At 41.0% G+C, this 21241-nt stretch overlaps 1 protein-coding gene across 7 annotated transcripts in view; it reads right to left on the bottom strand.

The window, feature by feature from the left end:
* Positions 1–15032, bottom strand: part of LOC134213840 (protein HIRA homolog) — a 296687-nt gene extending 281655 nt beyond the window's left edge. For all 7 annotated transcript variants that reach the window (XM_062693240.1, XM_062693241.1, XM_062693244.1 and 4 more), the window contains exons 1-5: positions 14793–15032; positions 12455–14445; positions 12186–12300; positions 11876–12125; positions 11402–11824 (exon numbers count right to left, since the gene is read on the bottom strand). In XM_062693240.1, the coding sequence (XP_062549224.1) occupies positions 11402–11824; positions 11876–12125; positions 12186–12300; positions 12455–14445; positions 14793–14829 (2816 nt within the window). In that variant the 5' untranslated portion in view covers positions 14830–15032. The remainder of the gene's footprint in view (positions 1–11401; positions 11825–11875; positions 12126–12185; positions 12301–12454; positions 14446–14792) is intronic.
* Positions 15033–21241: the final 6209 nt, after the last annotated feature.

Here is a 21241-nt window from a genome sequence, read left to right as displayed (position 1 = left end):
GCAAACAAAGAAGAGTGGCAAATCGGTTCGGTCCGCTGTTGTGCGGTTTATACACCTCATTTTGTACAGAATACTCATTTTGGGGGGCAGCAGGGACTATGCCCAAGGGCTTGATGATCCCTCCCCAGGCAATCTGCGAGTTGTGGCGCCTGCCTAGGATGTGGTGGGGTTTGACAGTGGGCCCTGTTAAACCTCTATAAAAAGCTGCATGAATCCACAAGTAGGCTCCGCCAAAGCGACCGTGTGCCGCTCAAAGCGCACAAGCCCAAGTCCTGGTGTTAGGTGGGACGCTAAACAGCCCTGACACGACGGCCCTCCGACGAGACAGGAGGTTTGCGCAGGCCCAATAAGCCGCCTTTAAAAACAACTATTACGAACGACATAGAAGATAATACGACTCGATACAATCGGCAACGACCTAGGCGACGAATAAAGGATCACGATTGGAAGCTTGGAACATGGAACTGCAAGTCACTAGGCTTCGCAGGTTGCGACAGGATAATCTACGATGAACTACATCCCCGCAACTTCGATGTCGTAGCGCTGCAGGAAATCTGCTGGACAGGAAGTGTGGAAAAGCGGGCATCGAGCGGCTACCTTCTACCAAAGCTGTGGCACCACCAACGAGCTGGGAACCGGCTTCATAGTGCTGGGAAAGATGCGCCAACGCGTGATTGGGTGGCAGCCAATCAACGCAAGGATGTGCAAGCTGAGGATAAAAGGCCGTTTCTTCAACTATAGCATCATCAACATGCACTGCCCACACGAAGGGAGATCCGACGACGAGAAAGAAGCGTTCTATGCGCAGCTGGAGCAGACATACGATGGATGCCCACTGCGGGACGTCAAAATCGTCATCGGTGACATGAACGCTCAGGTAGGAAGGGAGGAAATGTATAGACCGGTCATCGGACCGGATAGTCTGCATACCGTATCAAACGACAACGGCCAACGATGCATAAACATTGCAGCCTCCCGCGGAATGGTAGTCCGAAGCACTTTCTTCCCCCGCAAGAATATCCACAAGGCCACATGGAAATCACCTAATCAAGTAACGGAAAACCAAATCGACCACGTTCTAATCCACGGTAAATTCTTCTCCGACATCATGAACGTACGCACTTACCGCAGTGCGAATATTGAATCCGACCACTACCTTGTTGCAGTATGCCTGCGCTCAAAACTCTCGACGGTGATCAACACGCGTTGGAGTCGTCCGCCGCGGCTAAACATTGGGCGGCTACAAGACGGTAGGCTAGCCCAAGACTACGCGCAGCAGCTGGAAGTGGCACCGCTGCACTAGGCACGGTGGGTCCGGATCAGAGAAACGACTGGTATGACGGCGAATGTGAGCAGTTAGTTCAGGAGAAGAATGCAGCATGGGCGAGATTGCTGCAACACCGCACGAGGGCGAACGAGGCACGATACAAACGGGCGCGGAACAGACAAAACTCGATTTTCTGGAGGAAAAAGCGCCAGCAGGAAGATCGAGACCGTGAAGAGACGGAGGAACTGTATCGCGCTAATAACGCACGAAAGTTCTATGAGAAGTTGAACCGTTCACGTAAGGGCCACGTGCCACAGCCCGATATGTGTAAGGACATAAACGGGAACCTTCTTACAAACGAGCGTGAGGTGATCCAAAGGTGGCAGCAGCACTACGAAGAGCACCTGAATGGCGATGTGGCAGACGAAGATGGCGGTATGGTGATAGACCTGGGAGAACGCGCGCAGGACATAATTCTACCGGCTCCGGATCTCCAGGAAATCCAGGAGGAGATTGGCCGGCTGAAGAACAACAAAGCCCCTGGGTTGACCAACTACCAGGAGAGCTATTTAAACACGGTGGTGAGGCACTGGCTAGAGCGCTGCACTGGGTCATTACCAAGATTTGGGAGGAGGAAGTTTTGCCGCAGGAGTGGATGGAAGGTGTCGTGTGTCCCATCTACAAAAGGGCGATAAGCTGGATTGTAGCAACTACCGCGCAATCACATTGCTGAACGCCGCCTACAAGGTACTCTCCCAAATTTTATGCCGTCGACTAGCACCAACTGCAAGGGAGTTCGTGGGGCAGTACCAGGCGGGTTTTATGGGCGAACGCTCCACCACGGACCAGGTGTTCGCCATTCGCCAAGTACTGCAGAAATGCCGCGAATACAACGTGCCCACACATCATCTATTCATCGACTTCAAAGCCGCATATGATACAATCGATCGGGACCAGCTATGGCAGCTAATGCACGAACACGGTTTTCCGGATAAACTGACACGATTGATCAAAGTCCCTTCGAAACCCGCAGAGGGTTACGGCAAGGTGATGGTCTTTCGTGTTTGCTATTCAACATCGCTTTGGAAGGGGTAATACGAAGAGCAGGGATTAACACGAGAGGTACAATTTTCAATAAGTCCGTCCAGCTATTTGGTTTCGCCGACGACATAGATATTATGGCACGTAACTTTGAGAAGATGGAGGAAGCCTACATCAGACTGAAGAGGGAAGCTAAGCGGATCGGACTTGTCATCAACACGTCGAAGACAGAAGTACATGATAGGCAAAAGTTCAAGAAGAAGACAATGTGAGCCACCCACCGCGAGTTTGCATTGGTGGTGACGAAATCGAGGTGGTAGAAGAATTTGTGTACTTGGGCTCACTGGTGACTGCCGAAAATGACACCAGCAGAGAAATTCGGAGACGCATAGTGGCTGGAAATCGTACGTACTTTGGACTCCGCAAGACGCTCCGATCGAATAGAGTTCGCCGCCGTACCAAACTGACAATCTACAAAACGCTAATTAGACCGGTAGTCCTCTACGGACACGAGACCTGGACGATGCTCGTGGAGGACCAACGCGCACTGGGAGTTTTTGAAAGGAAAGTGTTGCGTACCATCTATGGTGGGGTGCAGATGGCGGACGGTACGTGGAGGAGGCGAATGAACCACGAGTTGCATCAGCTGTTGGGAGAACCATCCATCGTTCACACCGCGAAAACCGGAAGACTGCGGTGGGCCGGGCACGTAGCCAGAATGTCGGATAGTAATCCGGTGAAAATGGTTCTCGACAACGATCCGACAGGAACAAGAAGGCGAGATGCACGGCGGGCAAGGTGGATCGATCAGGTGGAGGACGATTTGCGGACCCTCCGCAGACTGCGTGGTTGGCGAAGTGCAGCCATGGACCGAGCTGAATGGAGAAGACTTTTATGTGCAGCACAGGCCACTCCGGCCTTAGGGGCAAACCAGAGTAAACGTGACGAGCGATGCGACGCGACGAGCGATGCGACGCGACGCGACTCACGTGAAAGAATAACAATCATTATCAACAGGCTGTCAAATTGCACTGTCGCGTCGCGTCGCATCGCACGTCGCGTTTACTCTGGCTTTACCCTTAGTCTGATAATAAAATAAAATAAAATTTGTATAGAATACTCTAAACTGCTGTATGAATATCATATTCATACATATTGCGATTCAAATATGACGTCCACTACTTTTGGAGATATCTAGACCTCCCTTCCCCCTCTGTCACGCTTTTTGAATACCTAGTATATGAATTGTCATAAAATTTTAGACCCCCCCTAAAACCTGTGATATCATTGTTAAACGACCCCTTACAACACTTTTCTCTCAGTAGGCCTGGCCGCTTTTATGTTTGAGCTACATTTATTATGTGCTTTAAGCATAAATAATGACAAGAAAAGTGATAGATGTAGTCGAATCTATCACTTTCCAGGATTCTTCCAAGTGATGGCTGTGTTTGTGTAGACTAGACTAGACTAGACTAGTATAATTCTGTTTGTTTTAGTTTTTTTTGCCCCTTAGGATTGCTGTGATTGCTGTGTGCTGGGGTGGTCTAGTCTAGTCTAGTCAAAATGTAGACTATGTCAGTATTGTTTGTATGTAGGTTAGACGTTGATTATTTTTTGAGTAATTTCTAAAATTGTGAGTTGTATTATATTGTCTATCCGAAACAAAGTTAGAACGCTTTTTATAAGGTACCCCGGGGCAAGTGAAAATACGGGGTAAGTGGGTACTATGGCTGCCGATTAATCGGTGAACGTTTTTAATGGTAACAATGTTCTAGAAAGATGAAGCAGAATTATCAACGAATTCGCCTGACACAAAAAAAATTGGAATCAAAACCCTTTGCGGCACCATACTAATGGTATAGTTTAATCATGACTTTAAACTACCGGTAAAATCTATTACTTTTATTTTAATTCAATGGATTTCCAACAAAATAGTCGTTTCTAAATTCATCATTGATGTGGAAAGTGAATATTTTGAGCAATTAAATAATTGTGTGGCATCAAAAACGATTTAAAAGTTTTGATTAAAGCCAAAATCTGCCATTTTCACTTTCCCTTGATTATTAACATACATAGGGCAAGTGGGACATATTTGAACAACATTTTCGATAGAGCCATTTTACCTATTTTTAGATTGTTGTCTAGTGAAAAATAACTTCGACACTCATATCTCATATGGATCTGAATCAAATGCAGTTGATATCATTGGCTTTGTTGTTAAGAAGTAGTGTACAGTTGATTTACCAAATGTGTATTTTACTTTCTGAAAATTATCTCTTTCATGGAAAAGAGCAATGGTTATAACTATGCAAAATATTCCGTTTACAGTGCAAACAATCTATTTATTCTACAATAGATCAACCGGTTCTGCCTTGTGTTTTGTTATTTTTAAACTTTGCATCATATTAAAAGATTTTCAGATAAATAAAGTGATTAAGACATAAATTGGCCATTTCGTTCTATTACAAATTTACAACACCGCTGAATAAAAACGTTCCTTTTGAAGTTCTCATTTATGTAATAATTTGTGTTAAACAGAGAAACATCCATTCGAAAAGTGAACAAAGATTTGCTTATCTCTTCCATCTAACACATTTGGTAAGAAAGTAAGCTACCGTCGTGCACGGTTTCTTTTGACTCCGGGGGCTACTTTGGATTTTTGATTTTTTGATTGAACGAAAAAAATACCAAATTTAAAACAGAAAGCTGCCATCCAACTATCAACAAGACACCCGATTGGTGATAATGACATTTTTATAGTAATTTTTGTTATAATTCTTGTTTTAAAATGTCCAAAGTAGCTTCTGATTTGTCAAAAGAAGCCCCGCACGACGGTAATGTGAAGCCAGACAACAGACAATTAAACAGTAAACCGGCTGTTGTCTTGTTTTTTATCTGCTAACATTCTAATCCCTTTCTTTTGCCAAAAAAACAAAAGTCTGACAAGCAATAAACCTCCATCCATGATTTGAAATACTACGACTCAGAAATCACATGAACATTATATCTACATTCTTCAAATTAGTTTCGTTCGACAGTATAGAGCAGAATAGGTCCCACTTGCCCCGTTTGAAGAGGTAAGTAGGTCCCACAGGTAAATTTATTTATGTCACTACCAATATTTTTGTAACTGAGTAAATGGCTTACAACACGTCTACACTTCAACAACGGAAGCATATAATGATGTATCCGTGGTTAATGTCCTGAAATACCCTGTTTTCTAAGTATGCGTTAGAGATTTTGCTGAACTAGCGTTTTTTTAGGTCCCACTTGCCCCGGGGTACCTTACCGAAGTTGGATTTTTCTCCAGATATAGGCAATTTTCCCAACATCGGAAGTAGTGCGCTGGATTCGCCTAAAGACGCGCTAAACAACGCATCAATTAATAGTTTGACAGATAAAACTTCGGAAGAAAGTTCGGTTCGGAAGTCACCCGAAGCTTTATAAAAAGTCATTTAATCATCGTATAGTGGTATAATGTTCTGTAGAATTGATCATTAATATATTGATATAACACATTGCAATTCTGAGCTCAATAGGGCATACTAACAAAAGAGTGACGAAGGTGTACTTTTCTATGCATTTTGGCTGAAACTACCATACAAACTTTAAATCAAATGCGCCAGCTTATGCAACAAGTGATTGAGCTGAAATTTTCAGAGATCGATTTTCTTACCCAAAGGCACAATCCTGGTGGGTGGGTGCCCCGTAGAATTCGACAATTTTTTGACGTAGAACTTACGTTTTTCTTTACTATACAGGGTGTCATTTAGATTTTGGAAATCCAGAGCGTTACGCTGAAAGGGAAGATAGAAATATCAGCGAGCACCTTTTTACATTTTTAAGAAACCACTTTCTGAAAAATTTGTTCTCGGAATTCTGGAAAATTCATTTTTGGAAACTCCTCCATCATCGATTCTTTCTACAGGAATTCTGAGGAACTACTCTCAAAGAAGTTTGAAGAATTGCCCCTTTGAGAATTTTGGAAACTTCCTTTTTATTTAATTCTGTGCAAATCCTACCCCAGGAATTCTGCAAAACTCCTTTTTCAGGGATTCTGGGAAGCACATATTAGTAGAACTCAGGTTTTGTTCTGCCTTATGAATTATGGGGAATCCCTTCCCAGTACTTCTGATTATGTACCCTTCATATATCATGGAGAATTCAGAGATTTTTTGGGAACTTTAGACTCCATCAAACTTTTTTTTTCATGAATTCTACAAATTCATACAAATTCTTCCTCAGCAATTCTAGAAAATTCCTGCTCCATGAATTATGGGAAATTGATTTTCCAATCTTCTTGGTTTTTCCATATCCACAAATTCCTTCTCAGGAGTTCTGAACTCACCCTATCCGGAGTTATTGGAAATTATTCCACAATAAAAAATAAGGGACCACAGCCTACATTCTAACCTCAAACCAAGTATTTTTTTTTTCTTAAATTTCTGTGGAAATCTCCCTCTAAAATATGTCGGAGGAATTCTTCTTTAGGAATTGGAGGAGCTTGATATACAAGAGTTGTGATATGTTTCTGCTTTAGAATTTTTAGAGAATTTCGTCTTCAGAATTTGGAGAATTTCATCCCACAAGAACTGAACCGGTGCCAGCGAAAGTGGTATATGTTACATAAGGTAAATTTTAAAGGAGACTGACTTTTCTAAAAACTTCGAAAACAAAATTTAAATTTGCAATTTTCTGCATCTCAACTGTTCCAACGTGTTATGACTGATGTGCCCAAGATGAATACACCACTAGGTGTTCCAATCTGCCAAATTCACGATTCAGCTATCTTGGATTTTAGTATGGGAGAGCCAGCCGGTTTGTTTATGTTTTGCACCGAAAATGAATTTTTCACCCCCGCCCTCTTCTCGTCCATAAATTGGGCAGACTGCAACACCTAGCTGTGTATTCATCTTGGATGTGCCTAAAGGTGGTAATGAGAAATATTCGAAGTTTGTTGACAAATTTCAAGGTTGTAGAAACAAAATGGACATGTACCACTATTAATGGGAACACAATGCAACAGAAACCGAAAATCGTTGCCAGTAAAAGTGGTACATGTATTTTAAACGGCAGTAAACCATCCTGTAATTCAAAATAGAGTTAAAATCTGTTACGGAAACATTTTGTGAAATTTTCTTTTCAATAAGCTGACTTTAGTATGTAGAACACTTTTCCTGGCAACGGAATTGTCATTGTGATTTATATTATAGATAGTGGAATATATAGATGAGCGAAGATAAATCCTTTGTCTCCAAACGAACTGTCAAACGTGTCTCCAAAAGAGCATGACGTCATGATTTCAATGGAAACGTTAAGGGCTGTGACGTCATATGCGCGTGTGCACGGGCAAAAAAATCGACTCAGCCTTGCTTTCGCTCATCTATAGATTCTACTATCTATAATTTATATCAGAAATAAAAAAGTGCATATCTCCAGATTTAGTTATCAAAAATCACTTTTTTGTTGTTTCCTTACTATATATTATTGCTAATAGAAGCCGTGCGTTGGTGTAAAAAACACAATATCGAGAAAAATGGTTTATGTACCACTTTCGCTGGCACCGGTTCAATTTCTGCTACGGAAATTTTCCGAAATACACATTAAGAAATTTTGGGGAATGGGCCTTCAAAAGATCATGGAAATCCCTCTTGCTAGATATTAAGAGGAATTTCCCCTTCAGGAATTTGGAAAAATATATCCTCTTGTGTTCCTAATGAATTTCGCACCATAGGCCAGAAAATGCTTCTCTCTGATAACTCTAAGGAATTTCTCCCTTACGAATTATGAAGAAATTCCTCCGCCTTGACTTCTAAAAAGTTTCTTACACAAGAATATTACTTTGAAACTCAAGAATTCTAGGGGGTTTTATTCTCCTAGATTTTTTATTCACTACAAGAATTTCTTACCTAGGATTCCCTTATCCACAGATTCTGAGGAATGAATAATACGTATCTTAGAATGATATGGAAATGCTAATATCATCTTCCAAACTTAGGCTACTTCGGCCTTAGTCTGAATAAATAATAATAATAATGTTCATGATAGAATTAGAGGCGAAAGTATAGAATTGATAGTTCCGTTAGGATACGGCAGGCATGAAGAATGTTTTTATAGAAGTCGATTTGAAAGCGAGCGGAGGGCAATATTTGTGCCAAGCTCCCGTATGAAGGGGGAGGGAAGAATATCAGTGTGGAAGCTGATATATCTCCACTGGCTTCCACACTGATATTCTTCCCTACGCCTTCATACGGGAGCTAGGCAGAAGGAAGGTCGTGCGATATGTGCCATCACAAATATTGCCCTCCGCTCGCTTACAAATCGACTTCTATAAAAACATTCTTCATGCCTACCGTATCCTAACGGAACTATCAATCAATTCTATACTTTCGCCGCTAATTCTATCATGAACATTTACGTCTAAGTTTGGAAGATGATATTAGCATTATAACCGTTCACGTTTACCGAGTTTAATTAATCGGCGGCTTTAGCGCCACTCTCAACGAGAGACCACCGGTCACGTTTTAATTGCCCGACTTTTTGAGACTGTTTGGCTCAGGGAAAACTCTAGAACGATTATTAAGCGAAATTGGCAAAATCTCTCAAGCGCAAGCTAAATCTCCTCCCATTCATTCACCGCAAGACCTTAGGGACCGCAAAAGGTTTCCATACAACCAAGAAAGAACGTGTTTTGGCTCCCGAAATTAGTGAGTCGTTTATTCAAGAAACTGACGTTAAACGTAATTAAACTAAATCACCATCACTTTACTTCTAGAATATTTTATTCGTGCTGGACGTTGGAAATGGAAACATAAGAGCAAGCATGGCCATGTAACTAAGCTCTAACACGTACCTGCGCAGGTTTTTGATGATCGATGGGGCCCGACGAACTTCGACGAATCTGGCAGCTTCTGGCTCGAGAAGACCTCGACGATGGCGGTGATGCGATGGCTGCCACCGGAATGTCCACGCTGCGATTTGGCGCGCAACGTAAAGATGACCCGCGTGTGTGTTATGGCCGAACTAGAGATGCGGAGGTTGTGGCGGCTGGAACGGAAGCTTCCGTTTTGTTCCGCGAGAGCAATGGCGGCGTAAAAATGCCGATAATGTCCCCGGGGCGATCCTCACTTACGGATAGAGGCACACGTACCCAAAGCGACCCGGCTTCGCGTACCTTTCCGTTCCACCGAGCGGGGATCGGCGAAACCTCTATCTTTCGGTTCGGATCGGGTTCACTGCGTGCAATGGACGACACGCGCTCTCGGATGGCTCCGGTCCACAGAAAATGACGGAGAGGGACCTTACCTTCGGCAATGGACGACCGATGGGAGATTCTTCGCTACGATGGTTTGAACGACTTCACACACTCCGTTTAACTACCTACTTGAGGCGGGCCTTCACGGTACACACGGGTCTCGATGATCTCGAACGGAATTCGTGGCTCGCACCACGACGGCACCTTGGACGGTCTCCACAAGACGACGGAAATTTCCAGCCGTACAAAAAAAGCGCAGCGCGCTGCGTCCAACACGAATTTATTTTAGTATTAAGTTAAATCGCTCACATAATTGAGTATAATTACCTTTCTTCGTAGTAGTAGATTTAATAAAAAATTCAAGCAGAATTTGCGATACAACGGAATAAACAAAGAAAGAAACACAAAACGTTTAACACCACTTATCATTTTTATAAACTCACTCACTAATGTTACCTTTAAATTGTACTTCAAATCACACAAGATATTCTCAAAACGTAAGTATCTCTAATCGCGTACTTCTGCTTTCCAGCCAATGATCGAGCGGATGAAATAGCTACGCCAAGAAACTGTGCCTCTTTTCAAATTTGAGCCCTATTCAAGTATTTTAAAAGACTACTCTGTAACTATTCTTCAGGAGAATGCATTATTTGAAAATCGCGCCAAATGATTTGGCATGGCGCCGAGAAGCATGGCGAATTTAAACCGCTTATTTTAAATTTAGCGCCATGCTATAAAAGCAGAGCTTTTATAACATGTTCCATGTACGCGAGTTGAGCACAGAGATAGCTCGATTTTATCAACACTAGCTTTTATTTAAAGTTATTATTTTATTCTTATAATATTTTCAGTTTATGAATAATTAATTAACAACAACAAAAACGTAAAACGTTACAGCATTTCCATATCATTGTAAATCGTTTAACTTCACGTAGAAGTAACACACAGAAAATCATTAATTAACGTATCTTAGATTTTCTGGATAAGAAACACATGGAAATGTTCCCAGGAAATGTCTGTAGGATTCTCACGTATGTCCTGCTGGAATTTTCTCATCTGAACTTTTTGGTTGACATTACATTTCCCATTTGAAAATTGCCATGTCGCAGCTTAGTGTTTATTAAGAACTTCCACAGTTATTAATTGTGAGGTCTCTAAGTAGACTAAGTAAACTAACACGATTATCCTCATAGGCAGAGTGAAGTACCAAAAAACTTACACCGTACCATGCTTAGCCTTGCTTTGCAGCCGTCAGCCATACATTCAGATTTTTTACTAGTGTTCTCACAAGGAATTACAAACCCTCCTGGATGAACTATTGTAAATTAGGGCACGAAAAGCAAATATTTAAAGAACGTATTTTCGTCACCCACCGACGAATTGTTTGAAGGATAATTTTGAACCGCGCCGATCCGAGCCGCCGCCGCCGAGAGCAACCGCCGTTAGCAAATTGCGGTCACGCCGCCGCCGGCTCAAAGTAGATCGGCGCACAGGTCTAAGAGAGATAACCTTGTTTCTAATACAGTTGGCAATACCGGCCCAAGACGACGTATATTCAAAGATTTATATCCTATCGATCATAATTACTGTGAATATCCTCAAATTATTAATGTAGATAGGCTATAGTTATATAAAGGCCTTGGTAAATATCAATTTGTACTGTAAAATGAGCAGTTTTGGCTTCAAACCTTAAATTATGTAACTACAAAAATATGAGAAAATTAAAAAAAATAAATAAAGGCTGTCGGATTGTCGTAGAGTCAACCAACCCTTTTCAATAAACAGTAGCTCCGCCCATTGCGATATCTATTACAGTGCAACAATAAAATTGTACTTACAGAGGCTGTAGCTTTTCGACCGGCGCCTCCCCGATCGGACGCATCTCCTCGTCAATGCTGCACTGCTGCGGCAGTGGACCTTTCGAGCCGCTGTTCCGCTTGAGTTGATCCGCATACTCCATATATATTCGCTGCCATTTGGGTTGCGTTTTGAGCTGCAGAAGAATTTCCTCCAGCAGTGCGTGCTTGGAGATACCCAGAATAGAAGACTCGGAAGCACTAGTCGAAGCGGATCGGAAAGGAGACCCAAGTAGGTTATCCAGCACCTGTCGAATCTTTTCTTCCGTGCCGTGCTGGGCCAGCTGGAAGCCCAACATTAGGTACCAGTGTTTCACTTCCGTTGATGATTGGATAGTTTCGGCAATTTTGATCTGGTTCTCCACAAACGAGAGAATTGCCTCGTTCTGCCAGGTTGTATTCGAACTGCAAAGGATTGAAATAATAATGGGTCTATGAACTTAAAGCAAAACTTACTTTTCCATGAAAGATCTGGAATTGACCGGTTGGAAATTAGAGAACGATTGAACCGTGGCTAATGGGAATGTCTTCAAGTTGCGTACAATGGACCCCACTTTGGTTGTCATTAGACCATGGCGCATTATGGGATCTGCGGAGTTGGTTATTAGCCAGCTTTCCAACTTTTTGCTGTATGAAAATGATGCACCATTGGACAAGATGACAAACGGAATCCCCTGATCTGAGACGTGTAGAAGCGTCGCATAGCCTGTAATTGAAAAGTGAAAGTTTTATGATTGAATAACAGACATCGATTCTCTATATTCACTTGTTCCCATAATGTCCAGGCAACTACTACTGAGGAAGATACTTTGCTCGTTCAGATCCCATACACGTAACGTACAATTCTCTGTTAAAACTGCGCCTAATCGACAATCAGCACTCTGAAAAAAAAATCGATAATTAATTCTGTGCAACTATTATAAAAAAAAATTGGAAAACTGAATCAGAAATGAAATTTTAAAATATATACGAAATAAAACAAAAATTAGGATGTAAAAAATGGTAGAAGAATGTGCAACTATTTCGTCTACTTACAAACGTACTATGAATCACCGGGCTGGTCAAACTCATAACCGGCAGTATCGGAGATCCGTTCTGAATGTCCAGAAACCTTATGCTGCCATCCATGCTGCACAGCAGCACGAATCTCTTCGCTACTGCAAAACTGCATACCGGCGATCCGATCACCGTTTCCCATAGTTTTTTGTCTGCTCGGGGAAGACTCATCAAGTTGACCAACACTTTCCCCAACGGACCGTAGCCCGTTTTCACGGCTCCGTTCGTAACCTGTATTCGATAATCTCCTATGGCTTTGATACCCGCCCCTTGTACCGGGGACGCTTTCCCGGACAAAACTGGCTGAATGGTCACGGAAAGCTTCTCCGGACTATGCAAAGCGATTGTGGTCGCAGGATCTGATGGCAGTACAGCACGGCCAGGTGGCGGATCTTGTTTACTCACTTTCTTCAATCGACTGTCCAGCTTGGCAGTCTGGGCCGCCAGGTTTTCGAAATTAATGCCTATTCCGTTTGTGGCGACAGAGATAGACGTTACAGATTCGGGCACTTTTTCGACGGTCACGATGCTGCTTTTACTGGCAGTGCTACTGGAAAATTGGCCACTTCCGGAGGTCGGCACATCCGCTTCATCGTTCAGAGGTATGAACATGGGCGTAATCCGTCGTTTGCCATCAGCTGTCTTGGTTTCGATTTGCTTCAGAATTGGCCGTTGGCTGTCTTGACTAGCAGACGATTGAATTCCCACCGGTGACGACGAGGGCAGAGCGATTGAGCTTATTTTAGGGGCAGCTTGCGGTGGTGTACTTTGCGGTAGCTGAGGTATCAATGTCGGGGCAGTCAACTTGCTTTGAGATGCACTCAGCAGCTCGGCATTCTCAATTAGAGAATCTTTTCCAGTTTGACCATTCATATCCAACGTGATGTTCTTGCCGTACATTCGATGGTACAAACTATTCCGATCATCATCGGATAAAGGTGTCCCCAACTCTTCGGCACTGAACTGTAGACATGCCACGTGGCCGTCTCCGCTACAAGCCAGAAGAATGTATCCATTGTGACTCCAGCTTAAATCCAGGATCGAATCTTGAAAGAGATCATGAATAACCACAAGAGGACGTTGTAGAGCTGTCAACCAAACGGACAAACTCTTGTCCCTAGATCCAACGGCCAAACAACAATACTGCTGAGATTTATTAGTCTTCGGGGCCATTCTTTGTAGAATTGCGTTGTGGAACCTCACACAGGTGACCGCTTTCCGATGACCTACGAAATCTTTGTCGCACTTCCAACCATCTCTCTCGATGATTTGTGCTGTAGGACCTCCTCCGTTCATGGCGTGAGCCGATACCAAATACTGGCCATCGGGGGACCAAGACAATCGCAGAATATGCGTTGTTCCTCCGCATTCTTCGAACGGCTCCGTTACCGTCTTAAATAATGTAAAATTCGATGTCTTCCAAATTTTCAAAGTTTTGTCATCGCTCTGCGAAGCAACAAACTTTCCAACCGGATCCCACGCAACTCCTTTCACTAACCCAGTGTGACCCTTCATCACCTGTACAATCGACGGAAATTCCTTCGCGTCCCAAATGATGACGGTATTGTCAACGCTGCTACTGGCAATGTATTGATCCTGCGGGGACCACGCCAAATCGAGAACATCCCCCGAGTGACCCCGGAGTGTGGCAATACACCTCCAATGCTCCACCGTCTTGGCGGATCCGAATGAGCTCCCTCCACCGGCACTCTTCTTCCAGATCATTATCAATTTATCGTCCGCGCAGGATGCCAACATGGTTCCGCTGCCACTCCATCGAACACAGTTCACGCACGCCAGGTGGTTGTCCATCTGACAGAGCATCCGCGGAACATTCTTATTTTTCTCAGCTTCCTCGCTGATCACCGGTACCAAGTTCCAGATCACGACCCGGCCGGAATCATTTCCCTGCCCACCTGTGGCAAATTTTTCGCCACCAGGATGGATATCGATGGAAAATATTGCCTTTTCTGAAAGTAAATCCTCATTAAAATCGAACTTTTAATAATAGGCTAGGGAGAAGCATCAGTCATCATAATTATATTTTGCGGTTTACAATTTATGCAGACATATTGGGACCATTAACACATGATATCATACTTAAAAGGCTTTTCAGAAACGAATCATCTGTTGTAAAATTTTAATCGAATCATTTGACCTGACAAGAAAAAGCATACAAATGTAACCATCTGGGTATCGAACACAAAATTTAATAACACACAATAACAATAACTAATAAAAAAAATGGTTAGACCTGAGCAAGCTGAGAACTGCGATCATAACTGATACATCTACCCTACCTTCGTTGAATATTTACCATCGTGATGAACCCAGGCTGGTTGCAAAATTTTCATGTCGGATTCCGGCGAATTTTCAGATCAATTTTTTCCAACAAATCGTACACTTCACTTCACATTTCTTTCTTAACAATATGATGCACTTGTTGCTGAACAAGTTTAACTAGTTTTGCGAAGGCATTTAATCGAAATTTAATACGAATTTATCAAAAAATGTTTTGCAATCTACAGCAAACACTCCGCGATCCGCAAATAACGAGAGAAGTAAAGAGCGGAGCAGAATGGATACGTTTGCGTGCGTTTTGACAGCTTTCCTATGGCAAAACTGTCAAGACGCACGCAAACGTATCCATTCTGTTCAGCTCTTAAAACGCCGAAGTGCGCCATAAACAGAGTTGGTGCTAGCGGGCATTGTGCACGCCAAATCAGAAACCATCATAAATTGCGTATTGAGAGGTTTTAGAGCATCACTACCGATCGCGAATATTGCAGTTTGCATTGAAACACGGATTATTTCAGAGGTTTGAGCTGAACTCTGGAAGAAATGGTATATGGTAACGCCTACCATATCGAAGGTAACAGTAAATACATTTTACCATTTGATTTCGGTAGAACGCAAATAGTTTTCAGAATAACTATAAAGCGCGGTAAATTTTACTATGCTTTCTTGAGCGATGACGTCTGGCAGATTTTACCATGTTCTTATCATTGCTTCCACAGACAAACAGACGTAACAGCTAGAACATTTTTTTGAAAAATTCATCACCCAACTCCTCTACCACCATCTTGCGAGCATGTTACACGAAACAATGTTTCGTATAACATTGTCACCAGAAGGCGCTGGAGTGAAATGTCAAACTCGAAGGAATACGACGCTAGCGCCTCTAGTTGTGAAACGCGCAATCAATCATATTCAAATTGATCGTTTAAGTCATGGTCGATGGTAATTTCTCTAGTGTTACGTCTGTTTGTCTGTGTTGCTACTATGCGTACGTGAATTCGAAACATAGTAAATTCGAACATGTTCTGATTCTTTTCATTATGGTAGTTTTATTGTGATTCGGTATATCGTGAATAAAAAAAGATCAAACCGCATTTACTTAATCAAGCATATTTATTTACAGTCTGTTCTCCACTGTTGTCATTTTTCCCCTCACTTCATTGTGCAAAAGTTACGACATGTTAATTTTTAATTACATAAATAACAGCAAGTGACATGAAGATAAAAACACATGATTTTCTGGTTAGCATAGCTAGCTTATTTTGAGTCTTCCAAATTCATTCCATTCCTGCCGTCCTTTCTGTCGTCAATATTCTTCACAATTTGTAGCCAGAATCTGGCGCGGAATATGGTACGGGACAGCAAACGCAGAACTAGCGGGATAAGAATGTGTAAACTCGATCTAGGAACCCTCTCGGTGTCACTTAATAACATCGAATCACTCAGGGGATTTGTGATAGCTGTAAAATTTTCTCAATAATATTGCTCTCACAATTAGAATTAAGATTAATGTTCTTACTCATTATGTGATACAAAAATGCCTTATCAAAATATTTAATGTAATGAAACGAAAAAAATGTGTAAAAACTTGAACAACAATAAAAGACTAATTTTCGTTGCGCGCTGGACGTGAAAAGAATGGCGGCAAGAAAGGCGTCAAAACATTCCGTGGTCGAAGTGGTACAGAGGCACAGTTGAATTTACCATGGGAGATAGTACTTTAAGAATGACAGGCCATATAGTAATGCGGACAATAATGTGGTAATTCATGAAGATATGTTGGTTGTGTTTACTATTATCGTGCATGGTAAACCTAAACAGGACTGTGTGGTTTATTCTACTATACATTTTTTATCAGTGTATATATCTTTAGGGTCTGTCTCATTTGGAGAATTAAACTTAAACGTGACAGTTCGAAAATTAGTAATAACTCATGTCAAGATTATCTATATCAAGTATGTATAGCTATCACCGTCTGAACGTAGTTTCACTCTTTCATCGACCGACAATTTAAACGTCGATTGGCGCTTTGATGTTGCACGAAGAAGAAGAAGAAGAAGAAGAAGCGGAAAGATGATAATCGAAAAAATCTCCACGGGAAAGTATATGGCATAAGGCTCGGCATAAGGTATCTAATACTAATGACACACTGGTGGTACAAATAAAAAGATATTTTAGTTACTACACTCAACCAACAAAACTAGTGATAACCATACGAATATCTTATGTTTTTTTGCTATAAGCATTAGTTATAAATTTTATATGATTTTCTTATGAATCGACCGAGTATAATTTGCATAAGTTTGTCTTATGAAAAAATTAAGTCTAATCAGTGCACGTTAAGTAATTCATAAAAGAATCTTATGAACATCAAAAGTTGTTTTATATGAAGATCATTATATTTTCAATACGATTTTTATATATGTTGTACTCTTTCATGAAATCAAAAGAGAGAGAAAAATACAAAACAAAACTATACCTCAAATCATTGTTCAATGTAATATTTTATTTTTATTTTAAGCCATGTAAACGATCCATTTTACATAAGAAGATTTAAACTAATGTGATATAAAATTTACTATATGCTTCGCAAACTTTACTCTTATCAATATCATATCCGATAGATATGGCGGCAAAGTCTCAATCAAGAAATAAAATAAGTCGACCGGAATCTAACCTGGCTACAGGTTAAAGTGATAGCTGGTCATCGCTCAGGATGGAAATTCGGCCCTTTGCACCACCGGAGGTGTACAGGACCCATAAGTAAAGTAATCCGATGGACATTCCGCCAAGATGGTTGCATCGCACCAGTTGGGAGATTCGCGAGTCGTTTACTGGTCGGAGATTTCCTCTTCAATTTTCTGTAAAATATAAATATGTATTTTAGAAATAAGAAACCTTAACAAGAGGAAACAATTGCTCACTATATTGAACCACCAATTTACATCTGACTATAATATTTGCGGTATTCAACGACGATATATTAGGTTTTCTCGGCTAATTGCCATAGTAAATCTGCGATGCGAAGCGTCCACGACATATTTCGCTATATTAACATACCATTTTATAAGATTTGCCTTATGAGTTTTTCACATCAAGAGTTGTAATGAAAATTATAAGAGGTGTCTTATGTTTTATTTTTTCTACAGATAACTCCCATGAACTTCATAAGATACAAAAATGAATTTTATCGCAGGCCAATACTTATCATAAGAGGCTCAATGAAATTGGAATTCGATTATTTTTTCACGCTTCATAAGATGAGGCTTATGATGTTCCTAAGATAGTTTAGTTGAGTGTAGATAAAGATTGTCACTTCGATTCCCTTTGTTCTGCTGTCCGGAACATGTTGGGTACCAGGCTGTCAAATCGTATGGATTTTCATGCTTTGACATTTAGCTCCCCTATCCTCGCCAGCAAAAGATGTTCCGGACAGCGACGACAGCGACAATCTTTATCTAGTAACTAAAATATCTTTTTACAAATACCATGGTACAAGAATTTTGAAATGAGTACCATATCAATTATTGTCTTTATTGAAGATAGTCTTGAAATAATTTTCTTGTTCTCTTGTACCATGGTACAAGTACCACAGGTGTGTCCTTAGGCTCTGTCTCATTTGGAGAATTAAACTTAAAAGTGACAGTTCGAAAATTAGCAAATAACCCAGTGATAAGAATGGCTGGTGCTACCCAGCAATTCCAATAAGACATCGATGCAAAATGATTCGATATCTGTCAAAAGTAATCTTGCTCTGCGAGCAGGGTTATTTGATAATTATTGAAATGTCACTTTTAAGTTTAATTTCAGTTTAATTCTCCAAATGAGACAGACCCTTAGTATAAGGCTCAATTTCTCGAAATTGTACACCGTAATCGAAAAAGTATTTGATAGGCGTAGTAGCGGATACCTTCCAACATAACTGGTACCTATAGGTATAATAGTTTTCTCGAGAATGTTCCTTCTCTCGAAAAATCTCGCGTTAGATGCCTTTCGCCTCGCCTTTCGCCATACAAATTTCCTGCTGGCTTTTTGCGCATATACCATAGCGCCTGGATGATGTCAGCGGCGGGTAGAAAACCAGCCATTGCTTATTATGAAATAGGAAATATCCTTCAGAAGTTTGGAAAGAATACCTTCTGGAATCCACGGATTACGAAAAATAGTTCTCCACACTCCAAATAATCTAAAAGTTGTTTCCACCTGAATTTTCAGGTACAGTTTACGTGCACACGTAACTGCAACTGCTTCAGAAAATTCAGGTGAAACTTACGTGTCCGGTGAATTCTATCCAAAACTCTGGTAGAACTTACCTGATTTTCACGTAGAATGAAATTTCTATCGACAAATCAGGTAAAGGTTACGTGAATTTCAGGTGGAAAAGAATCTACGTACTTTTTCAGGTGGAAACAACGTGCAGATTTTTTTGGGTGCAGAAATTTCGAGTTCCTCCAGGAATTCCTTCGGGAGTTCCACCAAGAATTCCTGGAATTCAGGAGTGTCATAAGGAATTCATGCAACCACAAGGGTAGTTATGGTTGACTCGAACAAAAATATTTAATTTGTTAACCGTAAAGTTAAATGTGACTCAATATACCAAGTTGGTTGCAATAAAATCGACACAGTTGTTTCATAAGGGCCAATGTCGCAATGAGCTCGAATGGAGAAAAGTGGGTTCCAATGTTCCATGACATGTTTTCAATTGTAGTTCAAAAATTAGATGTTATTTTAAATGTTAATAGTTTGCATGAAATACATCCACATCTAATCATTGAAGCCCCATATAAATAAAATTTACTTTGGATTGATTTCGATTTGAAAATATGATTAAAGAACTAGTCGTCCTTTTTTTCTAACAGTGTACACTTGCGCCCTTCAGAAATGCGCCATAATGTTTTTGACAACATCCTTTTCGCCCAAATTTCACGCCTGGCTGTCAACCTATTTGTCAATATCGCCTGTTTGCATCGCCCCGTTGTGTTTTCAAAGTACCGTTTAGCCCTTTGGTCACATGCGTTTTTTGCAAAGAGCGAAGTGTCATAATGCAAAAATGAAGCACAGTTTAGCCCCTTTGCTGCCATGGAGAGAACGGGGCGCAATCGCACCAAGAAAAAAATTCCAACGGAAATGTAATATCGCCCTTTTGTATTTTTCTGTTTTTACAGCAAAAAAACAACATTTTGTACTATTTTTAATATGCTACATATAGTACATTTCCAGGAGGTTCGATCTATGTCATAAACTCGATTTGTTTACATTTGCGACTTCGGCCCTTATGAAACACCTATGTCGAAATATCGAATCCTCATAATTGTTACATACGTCGTTATGAAAAATTATGCTTGAAATATCAATCAGTGCGTACTTCGTTCGGTTACGTATTGCTAAAGAGAGGACATTAAGACAGCATTCAGTGTCGAACATGGGCATTATGAATTTTTACGTATGCCCTTTGGATTGCGAAACGCTCCATCCACCTTTCAGAGGTAATGGACAATATACTTAGAGAATACATTGGCAAAATATGTCTAGTTTACATGGACGACATAATTGTGTATTCTACTGTCTCCAAGAACACTTGGAAAACTTAACAAAGATCTTCACTTGTTTGCAAAAGTATAACATGAAGATTCAACTAGATAAAAGCGAATTCCTACGCAAAGAAGTCGCTTTTCTTGGACATCGTAACACCAGAGGTGTTAAACCAAATCCAAGCAAGATTAGTGCAATCAAAACATGGATACCCAAGACCGATAGGAACTTCGCGGGTTCTTAGGTATTCTAGGTTACTACCGCAAATTTATTCAAGATTTTGCTAAAATTGCAAAACCACTCACCAACTCCCTACGAAAAGGTGAAAAATTAAGCACACTGCTGAGTTTGTTAATGCATTCAGAGATGCAAACATTTTGACTAGTAGTAGTATCTTGCAATACCCAGATTTCAACAAAAATTTCATACTAACAACCGATGCTTCTAACCACCCAATTGGTGCAGTAATCTCCCAAGGTACTATTGGAAATGACAAGCCAATAGCGTTCGCATCACGGAACCCTAACAAAGTCAGAAGAAAACTATTCCACCATCGAAAAAGTTATTGGCTATTCGATGGGGATCAATACTGAGCCATACCTTTTTGGTAGAAAATTTGTTTATACACAGACCATCAACCTTTAACTATGGACTAAACCTCAAAACTCCAAATGTAAACTTATCAAATGGAGACTGAACTTGAGGTTGATTATGAAATTAAGTATAGACCAGGAAACAGAATATTGTCGCAGATGGTTTATCTCGAATTCCGCATGAAGTAAACTTAAACGAAGAAGACAGTCAGATGACGAAACCGTTCATTCAGATACAGATGATGGAATTCTTCCAATGACTACGCCCTCTCAATGTACATTCTAATCAAATAATACTCCGTATTAGTGACCATGATGAAAATAAGTGAAGAAATCTTTCCAC

Source organism: Armigeres subalbatus, chromosome 2, assembly GCF_024139115.2.
Source record: "Armigeres subalbatus isolate Guangzhou_Male chromosome 2, GZ_Asu_2, whole genome shotgun sequence".
Taxonomy (NCBI): domain Eukaryota; kingdom Metazoa; phylum Arthropoda; class Insecta; order Diptera; family Culicidae; genus Armigeres; species Armigeres subalbatus.
Note: the sequence above shows the minus strand (reverse complement) of the source record. Positions and strands in the feature narration are given on the sequence as shown.